This window comes from Pelodiscus sinensis, chromosome 26, assembly GCF_052426305.1.
Source record: "Pelodiscus sinensis isolate ZL-2025 chromosome 26, ASM5242630v1, whole genome shotgun sequence".
In the NCBI taxonomy this organism is placed as follows: domain Eukaryota; kingdom Metazoa; phylum Chordata; order Testudines; family Trionychidae; genus Pelodiscus; species Pelodiscus sinensis.
Genome location: NC_143077.1, coordinates 13,687,825 through 13,704,953, shown reverse-complemented (window position 1 = coordinate 13,704,953; position 17,129 = coordinate 13,687,825). Strand labels below are relative to the sequence as shown.

Below are 17,129 nucleotides of genomic sequence, written 5' to 3'. Positions count from 1 at the left end.
TCCCTACAAGAGCTTTGAGCAAAGATTATTTTCCACCCCTCTAACTGCCAACACAGAACTACAGACTGCCAACTTTTCAACTCCACTTTTCCATGTCACTGAAGCCACAGGCAAGAGCACCATAGGTGTTGGTGCAGCTGGTATTCAGTATTGACTCACCAAGCAAGGCAAGGGGTGCAGGGCAAAACTCACCAATTAAGAGTCTGAACAGCAGCAGCAAAGCGGGGTTTAAAAAGGTTTAATTTTTCCAGAGACTAATGCTCTCAAATCAGATAAGTCCTTCAAAAGGAGCTAATCCATAATTTGTTTGCTAGTTACAAATGTTAACAGTTTTTAGGCTCAAATCTTTGTTCTCTCTACCTGGGTTCCTGTTTTAATTTGCAGAGCAGGGAAGAGATGACATTTCTATACAGTTTTTTTTCCCACACTGAGATTTTAAGATTGTGCCATAAAAGACTCGCTTTGCAAGAATATTCACTGTAAGTAACGAAAACCTAATGATAAACATGTTCCCATCAGAGTATGAAACATCATACTGAAAGCCTCCACACTGCAGACTGAAACTAGTAAATGAAGAAACGCACCATGACACAGAAAGGATGACCCAAGGAAAGTAGAAAAAACACAAATGAAACTTGACTAAGTAATCAAACGAAAGAATACTAGGAAATATTTGAAAACTGTATACACAGTTATTTCAAGTTTCACAGGGATTTAAGAGTTAGAATATCAGTCACTGACATTGTACAATCCCATTCCGGTGATGCATATTATGCATATTATTTTTAACATGGTTCTGACTGAGATTGTGCATGACCTGTCCTAGAGAATGATGAAGCCCAAAAATATATAAGAAGTGAGTCTCTTATTAAGACAGACAGGACAAGAGGAAACAAAGGTGTGGGGTAAAGTGAATTGCCTCATATCACAGAACTAGCCAATTAGCCAATCATAAGACAGGATTTTCAGGTCTCTCCTCCACATCGGTCTTCTCTCCTGAGCCTTCGGTCTCTCTCTCTCCTCCTCCTCCTCCTGCTGCTTCCCACCCCCCCAGCTCTCCTCCGCCTCCTGCCTCTCTCTTTCACTTTTCCTCCCCCTCCTGCCTCTCACTCGGGGGGGCTCATAGACTCATAGACTTTAAAGTCAGAAGGGATCATTATGATCATCTAGTCTGACCCCCTGCACAATGCAGGCCACAGAATCTCAACCACCCCTCTTAGAATAATCCTCTCACCTATATCAAAGATATTGAAGCATTCAAATACTTTGAAGGCCCCAACATGCAGAGAGTCCTTCAGCTGTGATCTGTGCCCAATGCTACAGAGGAAGGCAAAAAACCTCCAGGGCCTCTGCCAATCTACCCGTGCTGCATGGGGAGCGCGGAGCCCAAGCAGTCGCTTGCGCCGCTTGCTCCCAAGCAGCAGCCTGGCTGAGCAGCGCAGAAGTCAGCCGAGCGCCACGGCGGGAGGCGAAGGGGGGTGGGGTGGTGATGTTCACGGCCAGGGCCTGGAGCCGCCGTCACACCGCACATCACCGCCCTGCCCCCCTTCGCCTCCCACCATGGCACTCGGCTGACTTCTGCACCGCTCAGCGGGGCCACCGCAGGGGAGCAAGCAGCCGTTTGGGCCCCGCACTCCCCATGCAGCATGGGCCATCCAGAGGGAACAGCCAGCATTTCAGGCAACAGCACCACCCAGAGAGAACAGCCAGCATTTCAGTGTTACAGACTCTCAGACACTGGGCTACTATATATATGATGATATGATATGTCAGCATCAGAACTACTAGCAGAACCCAGGCCTAATGGATCCTACATCATTATTTTGCTTTACTTTCCAAATCTATGATGTGCTTGCAAATATTATTTCCCTCCGTATAATAACTTTCTATAACTAATGACTGGATTGCATTCATAGTGACTTTTCCAAGACATCTTAAAAAGCCCATTAAATAGGTCACAGTGAAGAAATTCACTGCTTTCTCTGTATTACTAATTATTGAAGTCGACCAGATATTTCTGCATAAGCCCCATATTCTCCCCAGGGAAGGTAGATACTTTCATATTACAGAACAGCAGTCAGTCTCCAGTGAATGTGGTATAAAAAGAGGCAGCCAGGACTGAGAGGCCAGCAAAGTTCCCTCTAATTTTTCCATCCATGTGCAGAATGAATTTTGTTATATGCACCAAGGCATGTGCAGATGTGCTGCACCACTAGAAATACTTGCTGCCAGCCATGGGCGCTCTATTAATCAGCAAAGTGGCATTTGAATCTCTTCTGGGCAGCTGCCTAAGCGCTCAACTTCAAGGGAACACTGGACGTCAGATACATTTTCTGATATGTGCTTAATTATTTTGCTGACTAAAGGACAATTAGTATTAGGAGGAAGTGGAAAATTTAGCTCATTCATTGGTAGTACATATTTAATGTAACTGAATAGCACATCTAAAGAAATTGATACATTTACTGCAAAGTCTGGACTCAGGCTATAACGAGCAATCATACTGAGGCAGAAAGTATGAACTTTCCCCAAAGTAAATCTGCTAGTATTCCATGATCTGGCCTTTGCTGCTACTCCAGCACAAAGTGCAGAAAGTTAATAGAAAAGCCAGTGGCCTGAAGCCACCAGTTAATTTCAAAACTCAGCTGTAAAACATAGCTGCCAAGGAAAGCATTAAACACATTGCTCATTGAGCAATTCCACACAGAAAGCCTGATGTTACATATCTACAGCTTCAATGAACCCAGAAGAGAGTTCAGGAATCAAGATAAAACATGCCAGCTACACTGGCTTCCTAACCATTTTGTTGGTCTCTATGCTTGGAAACACATCAGAACCATGGTTGACACATTTCACCATCTTTATAAATGTATTTTAGTTATATTTCTAATAACTGTGGCAGTCTGTATCCCTATGTTCACCCTTAGAACTATAATGGATTTTGCACAGAGAAGGCGTTAGGAAGTATCATTTGAAAGCTCAAATTGTGCTGATCATTATTGTAAAATATGGTAAAATTTGTGGGGCAACATTGTATGTAAAGTTACACAATTCTACTGTATGACATTGCTGAGATATGCTCTAAATTTAGAAGAGCAGGCACAAACTAGTTCATCAGAGACAAAAGGCAAACTGTCCTCTCAGTCACCTGTCAACAAAATCAAATGGACTATCACGGGGTATGCAGCCATTCTTTGGAGGAAAAAAGATAAGAGCAAGAAATTTACATGAAGGCAAAGAAACAGCTGGAAGTTTCCCATCCCAGACTTTTAGTTGCCTGAATCTTAGCTGGAGATAATTCACCAAGAAGAGAATTACTGTAAGAAAGGGGAGCAAACTCCCCAGATTACTTCTTCCTTCGTCTGTACTCATGGCATAGACACCATTTGAAAAAGGAAGCATCAATGGACTAGAAAGGGGTTCTGGATGAAAAATGTAACCAGCAAGATTGCCAGAACATGTGATAAGGACCCCCCCCCCACACACACACACCCTATTGCTTTAAATTCACTTAACTTGTTAAAGTTTGGTTATTTTGCATTTTATTTTGTATGGCTTCGTAACCGATTCTGATCTTATGCCTCATTACTTTTAATCCCTTAAAATCTATTTTAAAGTTGTTAAACTTGTTTAATCTAATCCACTGCGTGTTTGGGAAACTTAATTTGGGATAACAAGGTTTGTGCACATCATTTTCTATTAATGAAATGATGGGCTTTATATGAGCCTATATTGTCCAACAGGGGCTGGGCAGTACAATGCATCTTGCTGGGGGAAAGTCTGGGACTGGGAGTTTACTGTGGTTCAGATCACTTACCTATGGACAGTCAATACTTTTCAAATAGAAACACATTTTTGTTCTATTTCATTCAAATGTTATTTCTTTCGGCTCTGCACAAGAATCCCTTACCAGGAAGTGAACACAAGTGACTAACAGAAGTAAGAGAAGAATCGGATGCAAGAGTTAAAATTTGTAAATAAGCCTAAATGGATTAGGAGTCTGGGTCCTATTTCAAAAGTGACTACTTACGCATTTAAGAGCCTAAGGCTAGGTCTACACTACCAATTTATGTTGGCATAACTACAGTGCTCAAGGGTATGGAAAAGAGCAGCACAGTTGAACTGACCTAACCCCCAGCACAGACAACACAGTGAATGGGAAGGTGTCTCCTGTCAAGGTAACTACCACCTCTTCAGGAGGTGGCGTACCTGTTCTGATGGCAGAAGCTATCCTGTCAGCATAGGTAGTGAGGTAGTGTCTTCACTAAGCTCAGCAGCAGTACAGCTGCATTCTGCAGCATTCCCAAGTGTAGACAAGGGCTCTGTCTAACTGAAAATCGATTAAGCTGTTAGGTAAACAGTTCCTAATAGGGATGTTAGAGAGCGTGTAATTGAACAGTCGTGTAACCACATCAAATGTTAGCAATTACACAACTATTTGATAGTCCCCAGAGGAGGGGTCGGCAGCCACTGTGCTCTTGGCTGCACTCCTGGGGAGCCCTCTGCCACCACGCACTGCTGCCTCTGTGTCAACGGCAGCAGCATGGGGTGGCAGGTGGGAGCCAGTTTGCGAGAAGAGACAGTTTAAAAACCAGTTCCCCATGCAGACCGGCTCTGCCTGCCACCTCACGCTGCTATCTCTGATACAGAGCAGCAGCATGGAGCAGCAGCATCCTCTGTCCATGGGGAGCCCAAGTTCTCCATGGACAGAGGCTGCTCCATAGCTCAGACACACACACACCCCCCAGCTTAAAAGCCGGTTCCCTGAGTGTATTGGCTCCCGCCTCCCCCCACTCTGATAGAAAGGTAGCAGCGGTGGGGGGGGGGAAGCAGCTCGCGGGAGCCAATATATGTGGGGAGCTGGCTTGAAAGTCAATTTCTCATGTGTACCAGGCTCCCACCTGCCCCCCTTCACCCTCCATACTGCTGCCTCTCTATCACAGGCAACAACATTGGGGGTGGAGAGCAAGTGGCTCCATAAATCTGGTGCTCATGGGGAGCTGGCTTAAAAGCCGACTCCCCATAGCATCAGCTACCTCCCCCCACTTTGCTACTTCTGATACAGAGGCAGCGGGGGAGGACGGGAGGAAGAGGAAATGCATGTAGTTGACAGGATTAACCGTTAAGCCCAAGCTTATCTGTTGATCACGCAGTCATCTACACCCTGACATCCCTAGTTCTTAAACGTGTTTGATAAGGCACAAAGGCACAAATCCAAAAGAACGAAGCTAGCAAACTATTTACTCAATCCTTTCTCCTCCACATTGCTGTAGAAAGCCAACCTGCTTTCAAAAAGCAGGTTCCTGATTGCAAGAAAGGACTTGTTCACTACTGTCATCCCCTTCACACTTGTGTCACTGTTTTCCATCATTACTTCACATAAATATACCTGCCAGTTAAGAGATAAAACATGTTCCTTACACTGGTAATATCAGGACACAATTAGTTTCTCTCATGTGGTTTGGAACGGACTTGAAGTCATCAGTAAACATTCAAATACGCATTATCATGTCAACAAAAATTTCACTGGGTACAAAAGATGCTTACCATCTTGGTATCCTAGCCCCCATCAGGTCAAATTGAAGTCAGCAGAAAATCTATGTGCAGAACAGCATCTTTCGATTTAAAAACTCTAGAACATGAATCAGAAGCGTAGGGCAGAAAGAAACCTCAAGAGATCATCTAGTCCATCCCCCATTCACTCTCCAAGAACCAAGAGATCAGACAAGATACCACAGTCGATTAATGCACAAGACAAGGGGTCAGATGATCTGGGTTCTCTCCTTCCTAGTTTCCCATCAGCTTGCCATATGACCATCAGCTAGTGCAGGATGGGCAATAATTTTTGCAGGAAGACCACTTAATGAAAGTTGTCACGGGCCAGCTCCACCCCCGGAAGGGGCGGGACCTGCAGACTAGCCTCCCCCCACAGTTGTCTGGGGCTGGAGGCTTTGAATTAAAAACACACTAAAGGACTTGTGTCTTCGAGCCCCACAATCACCGTGTTGTCGATTGCTGCAGCTATTTAAAAGGTTCGCAGCTCTAGCCCCTGCCAGGTAGGACTGTAACCATGGGCCATGAGTTATTTAAATAGGATCCTGATGTCTGAGCCACTGCCTGGAAATTTGGTGGCATGGGCCACAAGATATAAATGGAAAGCAGCCAGATCCAGCCCCCCCTCTTCCAGCCACATCTTGCCTAGCCCTGAGCTAATCACTTCTAACCTATGTGCTTCAGCTTATCATAGGAATATTTACATGCCCCATAGGCATGGAGTATGTTATGCAAGTTTTAAAACACTTGAGATCATCAGACTGAAGGCATTATGGAACTCCCAAGTACTTGTACACCTAATTTTTTTTAACAGTGCTGAAGCCTGAGTAGTCTCTTGAGAGGAAACCACAAAGGATTTGGAGAACAAGTTTGTGAACTGCTGATTTTGAGTCCTCTCTGGAAAGAGTTAATAAATGCCTACATACTAGAAACAGTCAGAGGTGTGACTGCCGCTCTGCCCATTCACAAATTGACAAATGTGATCCCCCAGTGTGCAGAAACGAAATGGAAATAGTTCTCATCACAGCGCACTGACAAATCAGCAAGAACTACTAATTAACTGATAAAAATAGACATCTGAAAACACTTTGGTTACACAAAGCCAAGCACTTAGCTGCTGCAGCCCTACAGCCTTCTATTTTCCATGTAGAATAGTGATAGAAATGTAGCCGTGTTAGTCTGGTGTAGCTGAAACAAAAAACAGGACTATGTAGCACTATAAAGACTAACAAGATGGTTTATTAGGTGATGAGCTTTCATGGGCCAGACCCACTTCCTTAGATCAAATAGTGGAAGAAAATTGTCACAACCATATATACCAAAGGATACAATTTAAAAAATGAACACATATGAAAAGGACAAATCAGATTTCCCCTTCTGTTCTAAAATTTGATTTGTCCTTTTCATATGTGTTCATTTTTTTTAATTGTATCCTTTGGTATATATGGTTGAGACAATTTTCTTCCACTATTTGACCTGAGGAAGTGGGTCTGGCCCACGAAAGCTCATCACCTAATAAACCATCTTGTTAGTCTTTATAGTGCTACATAGTCCTGTTTTTTGTTTCTATTTTCCAAGCATTCTAAAACCCACCCACAAAAAAGAACACTCTCAAAGCCACCCCAGAAGGGAGATACTGAACCTCTCTCACCACAAAGAGAAATTAGGGCCCTGATCCTATAAAATTCTGAGCATCCCTAAGCACCTTTTCCAGGTTTCAATAGAAGCACTCAGCACCTCACAGGATGAGGCCCTTGATCACCATCAGTCATATTCAGCTTCCTAACTGATTCATGGGGTCTTCCTCCCATTGAGATCCAGGTTCTATCTATTGTTTTGCTTGAAATAAGTGGTTGGATGCAATTGAATACATCATCCACGTCAGGGTGGGCAACAGCACTTAGGTCAATAACAATAGAGAACAATATCTGAACTTTCATCACAACCTAAGTCTTCCTTAAGAGGTTTATTGCTTACTGAATGACGTTTGTATAGTGAGTGAAAAATCAGTGACAAATGTCTGAAACAACCTCAGTATTTCCTAATTTCTAATTCATATAAAGCCTAAATGTGTCTAAAGTAATCAAATTTGATACAAATAAAAGTGGTTCGTTTCAATACAAAAGATTTGGTTCAGATTATCAAATTAAACTGAAGTTCAAATTAACTAGTGACTGAATGACGTGGAAGGCTGTGTAATCACAGATTACTGATCAGGCAGCACAGAAACAAAGATGCAATTACATTTTACCCATCTGTGTAAGCCCCTCCACACTGATCTACATTACCACTAATGTTACCCTCCCTTCCCCCACCCTCTCAAGAGAGACTCCTCTCCTCCATAGCTCATAGCAAATAAACCAGGTTTGTCCGAGGGGCAAGAGGAATGTGCATTCTTTCAATCATATTCGTTCACCATGATAGCTTCTATCTTAACATGGATTTTCTAATAAGTCCATAGCTATGTTAGATGGACACATTTCAGACTAAATGTGGACAACTTAAACAAATTTGAATATAAAAACAACAAGTAGTCCTGTGGTATACAGAATCATGAGATTTTGAGAGTAAAACCCACTTCATCCGATGCGTTAGAGTGGAAAACTCTGAGGCTGTGTCTAGACTGGCATGATTTTGCGGAAATACTTTTAACGGAAAAAATGTTCTGTTAAAAGTATTTCCGCAAAAGCGCGTCTAGATTGGCACGGATGCTTTTGCGCAAAAGCATCCGTGGCCAGTCTAGACGCGATTTTGCACAAGAAAGCACCGATCGCCATTTTAGCCATCGGAGCTTTTTTGCGCAAAACAGTTCTTCCCTGTCTACACTGGCCCTCTTGCGCAAGTAGTCTTGCACAAGAGGGCTTTTTCCCAAGTGGGAGCGGGAAAGTATTTGCGCAAGAAGCACTGATTTTGTACATTACAAAGTCAGTGCTCTTGCGCAAATTCAAGCAGCCAGTGTAGACAGCTGGCAAGTTTTTGCACAAAAGCGGCTGCTTTTGCGCAAAATCTTGCCAGTCTAGACACACCCTGAATGTGTTAGGAAAGCTCTGTTAAGGCCTTGTCTGCAAAGGAAAGTTTTGGTATAACCCAAGGTATGCATTTCAATTAGTTCAGTGATATTAATGCAACTCCACTCTGTAGATATACTTATTCTACCTTAAGAGTGTTTTTATCAGTCTGAACTCTTGTTTTGGAAGGAAGTTAAGATTTTTTATTTTTTAGGAACTAAAAAATAAGAACTCCTCTTTTACTAGAATATAATATATTGGCAGAAGAAGTGTTATTTCAGTTTAGCCATAAGAGTGTAACCAGTGAAACTTTTCCATGTAGATCAGCCCCAAAATGCAGTCTATCACCTTGAGCTAATTAATTCAGCTAACAGGATTGAGAAACACTTCCCTTTCATCAAGATAGGGCCCCAGGAAGCTTTGCCCTTTACCACCCACTCAAGACAAACTTGAGTCTATCAAGATCTACCAGTGATAAGCCTCTGATGTTTATAGTTTTAAAATTTAAAATCCATGTGTTGTCTGTCTATTGATAGGCCTACTTAGGTTTCTTTTCACTTTTTAAAGAGGACTGAGAATCACTTCCTCTTCTATATTGTATTCGAGGGTTGTTGTTTTTTAATGGCCGTATCTCTGTATTTCTGTAAATATTTGCACAGCTGCTTTCCTACCTTTGAAGACAAACATTTAAACTAAAAAGATAAGTTTGAGAAAAGGAATATTTTAAGACCTTAATGTAGGGACTATGATCATGAGAGCCCTTTCTGGCCACTACTAAAATACATTACTCATACCAAATACCAATAGGTAAACTCATCAATACTTTTTCAGCTAACATGGCAGGTCTACATACAGGTACTTCAAGACTTCATTCTCCTCCACTTGGACAAACACAAGGCACTAGTGTCAAATAATTCAATTACATAGATAAAGAGTAAAGGGAAAGGAAAATTTAGTTGGAAGTGAGGAAACGATGCTCTTCAAATGAGAACTGAAATAAGGCAGAACAGACCAGACAAAGAAATAGCAAACAGGCTGTTCCAATCAGCAGAAGTTGTAGAAACAGTCTTGCGGAGGAGAAGGCTCCTGCATGAGTGCCAGAAACTGGACTAGATGACCTTAGTCTCTTCCGGTCCTACAATTCTATGATACTACAAACGGTGGAGTCGTTCCAGGCTGTACAATTTGTGCGCTTAACTATATCAAAAGAACGTGGAAGCATAGCAATAATAATACAGTAATAATTAATAGCAGCAGCCTTGGCCAGGTTTTTTTTTTTTTAAATAGTATGCCTAATTGTAAGCTCTTAAGCCTATAGTCAGGCACTAGCTCCCAACTCAAGTGACTTCAGTGGGCACTGCTGGACATGCAGCAAGATTGAAAATCAGGTTACTAAGTGTTGAAATAGACTCAAGGCACCCATGCTGGGATTTTTCTCCATATGGATTTTAAACAAACAGATAAGGGTTTCTTCCTTTCTGGGACGGAGCAATTTGAAAAGCAACACACCACTCCCCTAAGATTATGCCACAATTGCTCTCCCTCCACCCTTCCTTGTTGTGTTGGGCTATTTACTATAAGAGAGGTTAGCATGTTAGAAAAGGAAGACTGAAACTCACTGGTCAGTGGCTTTGAGAAGCCAGCATATGCCATCCCTCAACAACCAGGGGATAACCCAACTCCGTATGCAGGGCAATGTGGGTTCCAGCAACATGCAAAGAGCTCCTCCTCCCCGCTTGTCTGTGGATTCTGTCTAGCACAGATACGTGCACAGCAAAGCACAGCAGGGGCTTAGATATCCTGCGCCAAGTGAAGTCCTGGGAGCAAAAGGCAGCTAGGGACAAGAAGGGTTGAGGGGCCAGGTGGGGGGGGGGGGGGGGAGAGAAAATGTGACACAGGCAACAAGCAAGGAGGGAGAGTCACAGCCGAGAACGGGGGAGCGGTCGGGATGCTATGGGGGGCAGAGGGAAGCCAGGCACAGGCAAAAGAGGGGAAGCTCTGGGGCAAAAGGAGACTGACACACAGGGGGCCAGCCCGGGGCCATAGAATGGGAAAGGGTCCCGGGACGGAGAGGGGGAGGCAGCCCCAGGCAGTGAGATGGGGAAGGGTCTGGAGGCGGGGCTGGCTGAGGAAGGGTCTGGGGGGGGGGAGGATCGGGAGGGGGGGCTGGCGGGGGGGGAGGGGGGCTGGCTGAGGAAGGGTCAGGGGGGCTGAGTATCTCGGGGGGGGCTGGCTGAGGAAGGGTCGGGGGGAGGAGGGTCTCGGGGGGGGCTGGCTGAGGAAGGGTCTCGGGGGGCTGAAGGGCTGGCTGAGGAAGGGTCGGGGGGGGAGGGTCTCGGGGGGGCTGAAGGGTCGGGGGGCTGAAGAATCGGGGGAGGGTCTCGGGGGGGCGGCTGAGGAAGGATCTCGGGGGGGGGCAGCCCAATGTGGCGGGGTGGGGAAGGTCTCGGGGGGGCGGGGAGCTCCGGGACCCCCCCAGCCCGGAGGGGCGCGGCGCGGGCTCACCTGGCTGGGTCCCGCCCCGGCTCCAGTCCGGCCCGCGCTCCCCGCGGCCGCCCCCAGCTCCGAGTGCGGTCGGCGCGTGCCCAGGTCCCAGCCTCGCCGGAAGCCCGGCAGGCTGCGGGGAATGGGCGCGCGAGGCATGCTGGGGCCTGTAGTCCGTGGGGAGGGGGCTGGAGGCTGGGGCGGGTGCATGGGAGGAGGGGCTCTTTGGGGCACAGGGCGCGGGGCAGCCTGGGGAGTAGGGGCAGTTTGGGGAGCAGGACATGGGGCAGTTTGGGGAGTAGGGGCAGTTTGGGGAGCAGGACATGGGGCAGTTTGGGGAGTAGGGGCAGTTTGGGGAGCAGGACATGGGGCACTCTGGAGAGCGGGGCAGTCTGAGGATGAGATTTGGGGTAATTTGGAAGGTTGTGTGTGCTGGAGGAATTTGGAGGCAGGAGACAAATAAGCATACTAAGTGGATACTTTAGGGATCGTGCATGGTTAATTTGGGGAGGTTAGGGTAGTATGAGGTATGGAATAATTTGGGAGTGAGAGAAATAATTGGGGAAGAGGTCCTGGGCAGGGATAGACTAGGAGTAATACCTGTAATGAGTGACTAAAGAAATTACATGAGGGATAATATAAAGAGAAACATGGGTAAACTCATACATGCTGCATGCAAGGATTTGTGTCAACATCTGGCTTCTTTTAATTGAAACTGCCCATTGGCCCTAACAAGTTTTTGAGAATTTTTCTAGAGGGGCATTTAAATTGGTTTATGCTGCCACTAAACCTCTAACTGAGTCTGTATAATTATTCAGGACAAAAACAATTCTTTCTGACCCTTCTGGATTAGTTTTTAGTTTTGACAGAGACAGAATCACTATTAGGCCATACCTCCTAGTTACAGTCTCCTATATCAGTGGCTTTCAAGCTTAGGATCATGACACAATATTGTTTCATGGAATGTCAGGCACTGGGTCTCATTGCTGCAGGGTGACCAGTGGGAGTGCCAAGGCAGCTATCTGCCTGTCCTGGTACTGCAGACTGCACTGTGCCCTGGAAGTGGCCAACAGCAGGCCCGGCTCCTAGATGGGAGAGGGCGAGTACACAGGGCTCTGTGCACTAACTCTGAACATCCATTGGCCAGGAACCTGCTGCTGGCTAGTTCTGAGATGCAGCATAATCTGCAGTGCCAGGACAGTAAGGAAGCCTGCCTTAGTACTGCTGACAGGTAGCCACTGAAGATAAGCCCATCCTGCTCTAGTCCTGACCCCCACCCCAAAGCCAGCCTCCCCCCTCACACCTCAAAGCTCTCATCCTCAGCCCCATCCGGAGCCCCCACACTAGTCAAATGATGGTCACAGGCATCAACAATTTTCTTCAACTGAATCATGAGAAAAAAAGTTTGTAAAGCACTGTCCTATATAATATAATCAGACACTGCAAGCAAGGGAATAGTAAATACATTTATTGCTACTCAATCCTGAGAGCTAACTAATTACAAATATTATTTATTATTAGCATTGTCATAGCATCTAGGAGCCCTAGTCTTGGATTGGGGCGAAACATACCTTAAGACAACCTCCGCCCCCCCCACAATGTAGACCTGGCTCAGAGCTTCTCAGTAGAGGAATGGGGGAGGGTTGCGGTAAAGTTACCTCCAATGTAGGAAAATCATTCACTATCATCAATATGAATGCTGTTTCTACCTTACACCACTCTCAAGCCTTATCTGTATGCTTAGCAGCTGCAGGAATGCAGACAAATGTGACCTCCCCGGCAGCAACCATCTTACCTGAAGATTCAGGACAGCTTCCTCTGGAGGTAAGTCAATGAGTAACTTGCTGCTCTTAGCAGAATTAGAGGAGCTAGGCAAACAAAAATTTGACCTTGCTCATGCCAGACTGAGTGTTGTGACACCAAGGACATTGGCTTGCAGGCAGAGCGAACAAGCTAAGCTAAAGGAGTAGCCTCTGGGCAGGAAATCTGGGAAACAGGTAATTAAATAGAGTCATAAAAACAGAAGAGAGCATGTCATTTGTTTCCTGTTGCACAAGCTTTATGAAATAAATGGCCACGCCCTTTTGTTTTGCCTGGAGTCTAATGCAAATGACAACCATATTCTAGCTACAAGGCTTCCCCCTTCAGTCTGAGGGAGATCATAGTTGCAGGATTTTTAAAAGCCTGAACTCTGGAGATCTTAACTATGAGTCAGTCCAACTGGAAAGGGGAGACGCTGTGATATGCCCAGGGTCAGACAGCAAGTCAGTGGCAAAGTATGGAATTGACTACAGGAGGGTGGAAAGGAGTGAGAAATGGGGACCGGGACAGCAGTAACCCCATTGGGGCAGGCGGCCTAAACTCGAAATAAGATACACAATTTGTGCTACGCAAATTGCGTATCTTATTTCAATTGAATTTTGAAATAGTATATTTTGAAATTTGGCGTGTCAACACAGTGCCAAATTTTGAAATAATGCGCTATTTTGAGATATCCTTTAACCCTCGTGGAACAAGGATCCAGGGATGCTGAAATAGCGGGCACATTCAAAAGATGCAGGGTAGCTATTTCAGGATACTTCTGGTATCTCGAAATAGCCCCGCTGTGTAATGTACCCCTGGGGAGTTGCCGCTCGGCAAACCACTTTTCCAAAATAGCATATTATTTCCAAAATAGCGTATTATTTCCGAAATAGCATATTTTCTGAAATAGCATAACAATGAGGTTTAAGGGTTATTTCGAAGAAAGGTTTTTTTCTCAAAATAACCTCGCGTGGGCCGCATTTGTTTTCTCGAAATATGCTATTTTGGAAAAGCAGCCATCCACGATTATGCAAATTAAGCGGGGAAATTCAAATCCATGCGTCATTTGCAATTTCGCTTGTCTTCATTTGCATTCCTCTCTCAAAGGAGGAATGCAATGTAGACATACCCTGATACTCCTCTAAAGTCATTTATATCTGTGGGCACCCAGATAACATAGTAATTAAATGTATAGAAGTCTCATAGCTAAATATTTTTTTTCTTTCTTAGTTTCCATTTTATAGTCTAGGGGGCCAAATTCAGTCCTGATGTAAGTTGGCTCAAACCCTTTGACTTCCATGAAATGGCACCTGCTAACACAACAGCTGAATATAGTTCGATATCCCCAAGGCCATGGATTAGACATGTGAAATCCCTTCTAAACAACTGCTCCAGCCCAAATGGGCTGCTGGTAACTGTAACCAGTAAGCATCATCCATGAAGGGTGATGCTTACCAATTAACCCAGTGGTCTCCAACCTTTTTAACCACAAGATCACATTTTCAATTTAAGTGCAATGTAAGATCTACCTCAAACCCAAATCCCCTGGCCCGGCTTCCTTCCCGCCTTCTCTGAGGCCCCGCCCCTGCTCCACGCTTTCTCAGAGACCTCACCCTGCTCATTCCATTCCCCTTCCTCCCCTAATCTCATTCACTTTCATTAGGCTGGGGTAGGGGGTTGGGGTGGAGTACCCCACAGCGGCCAACATTAGTTGCCCTAAGGAGGGAGCTGACTCCTGCATTAGGAAGGCAGAATAAGGGATACCTTGAAGGATAGGGAGGTGGAGTGGGTTAGGGGATGGGGATAGGGCGTTAGTCTAAGTAGCACAGGATGGTAGGTTCAAGTCCCTTACCTCTCTGGGAGTGACTAGACAGTTAACACAGCATAAAGGTCCCTCTGAAAGTAGAGGGGTGGGTTGAGTACATGAAAGAATACAGGCAGTCCCCGGGTTACGTACAAGACAGGGACTGTAGGTTTGTTCTTAAGTTGAATCTGTATGTAAATCGGAACTGGCGTCAGCTGCTGCTGCTGAAACTGATCAGTTTCAACTGCGGCTGAATCTGGATGCCAGTTCTGACTTACATACAGATTCAACTTAAGAAACCCAGGCATCCCCAAGTCAGCTGCTGCTGAAACTGATCAGCGGCTGATTCCAGGAAGCCTGGGGCGGTGCTGCTGGGTTGCTCCAGTGGGGCGGTGCTGCTGGAGCAACCCGGCAGCCCCCAGCTGCTCTACCCCAGGGGTAGGCAAGAAAAGCCTGGTCTGCCCAGGGGTAGGCAAGAAAAGCCTGGTCTGCTGGGGGGGGAGCACTAGCTCCACCCCCCCCAGCAGACGCAGACGGGGGTGGGGTGGCGGGACCGCCCAAGTGTGGCTTTGCTCCCTGTCTCCCTGCAGACTCTCCCTGCAGACCAGGGAGACGGGGAGCAGCTTTTCTCGCTACGGGGGGGGGGGGGGGGGGGGGGAGGGTGGCGGCAGACCGCAGCGCATCTGGGCGTCCCGCTGCTCCCGTCCTCCGGGGCGAGAAAAGCCCCGTTCGTAACTGCGGATCCTACATAAGTCGGATCCGTGTAACTCGGGGACTGCCTGTATAGGGAATAGCTGGCTTCCATTTTTGGAAAGCAGGGTAATGGACCTGCTAAAGGTAGGGAGATGGAGTGGGGTCTCTAGTGAAGTCAGGGATAGGGCATCAGCCTCTGGACTCAAATACCTCCCAGCACCCACTCAGGCAGGGCCCTGGCAGCCAACATTAGTTGCCCCACAGATGGGGCTGACTCTTGCATTTGCATTAAGGAGGGATGGGGCGGGGTGGGGTCCTGGAATGGACATTGGCTCCCCAAAGAATGGAGCTAGCTCTCACATTAGGAAATCAGTGGAAGGGACCCTTAAACAGTAAGGTGGTGAAGTGGCCTGGAGGAGGCCAGGACATGGGTTCAAGTCCCACCCACAGCCAGACAGCTGTCCCAGGAATGGAAGAGTAGAGCAGAGTCAAGGCAGGCTTACTCATGCCCTGGCCCTGCCTGGAAGCAGCTAGCTGGTATGTACAGTAGTGGCTCTGTGTACTGCCCCTGCTGCCTCTCCTCTCTGGCTTCTACTGGACTTAGTTCTCAACTATTGTTTGCAGGGGCAAGGACAGCATACAGAGATCCTCCCCCCTTGCTCTGATTTTCTCAGGGACATGCCACATGCCAGCCACTTCCAGGAGCACAATTGCCACAGGGATAATTAATCCAGATGACAGGTTAGGCATTTTAGACCTCACTACTCAAATAATTTAATTTAAGCATAAGAGAGAAATGAAAGTTAGAGAAATGAAAGTTATGAAATGCACTGATCAGTCAAAAACTAAAACTAACCCACTTTGCTAGCAGTAAAAGTAGTAACAATGCCCCATGTACCTATTGGGTCAGGAGATGAGAGGGAAGGACAGTGTGTGTTTGTGAGAATGACACACACACAGTGTGAAAGTGACAGATTTGCATTGTCATACTCCCTCCATCCTCCTCTCTCTGTGTGGAGACAGGGTACAGGATTGTGGGGAGGAGAGACACCCTGACATCAATACCCTCCTCTTCTCCGTCCCACACCCTGCACAGCAAGCAAGAGGCTCCCAAAGGGCAGCTCCAAGGCAGAGGGCAGGAGCAGCATGACAGTAGGTAGAGGTGCAACTGACGTGCCAGCACTTGATAGCTTCCCAGCCGAACCAGTCAGGATCACTTGTCAGAGGCTCCAGGATCTACTGGTAGATCCCAATCTACTGGTTGGTGACCACTGAATTAACTGGTTAACCATTCACATCCCTACCATGGGTGTGAAGATAGGTCAGGAAAGCTGAGTTAGATCAACAGTTCTCAAAGGGGACCACTGCCTTTGAGAGTAGCACACAATCTAAGAGTTTAAATACACAGAGAAATTGACCAGAACAGTGAATGCAGAAGACACTATTCTATAATCGCTATTCCAGAATAGCTCCCCCTGTGCACCCTTCTATTAAAGTGCACTAATTTCTCTGGAATAAAGTAATTTTTATTGTGGAATAGGGTATCCACTCAGTGAGGTATTCCACGATAGCTATTGCAAAATTATGTACATCACAATAGGCAATTCTGGTCAAATTTGTGTGTAGACAAACCCTACAAATTCCTGTGTAGACAAACCCTAACACGCTGAAGAATTCCCGAGAGAGATTTAGCTCTGAGGCCATCTAAAGTAAATATGGAGCCCTTCTGTAGTACCCTGCACAGATGCTTAATATTGGCCTGTCTTTACTAGTTATTTCTTTGG

The 17,129-nt window shown here is 46.0% G+C and overlaps 1 protein-coding gene across 5 annotated transcripts in view; it reads right to left on the bottom strand.

Moving 5' to 3' along the window:
• Positions 1-12,864, bottom strand: part of PHACTR4 (phosphatase and actin regulator 4) — a 117,884-nt gene extending 105,020 nt beyond the window's left edge. The window contains exon 1 of one of the 5 annotated variants that reach the window (XM_075908596.2): positions 12,841-12,864. Coding sequence is in view for 1 of the 5 variants with exons in the window: in XM_075908593.2 (XP_075764708.2) it covers positions 11,067-11,328 (262 nt within the window). In the remaining 4 variants the exon portion in view is untranslated. Of the gene's footprint in view, positions 1-11,066; positions 11,344-12,840 lie in introns of those variants that run through there. The other 4 variants (XM_075908593.2, XM_075908595.2, XM_075908592.2 and 1 more) reach the window with 4 other exon arrangements.
• Positions 12,865-17,129: the final 4,265 nt, after the last annotated feature.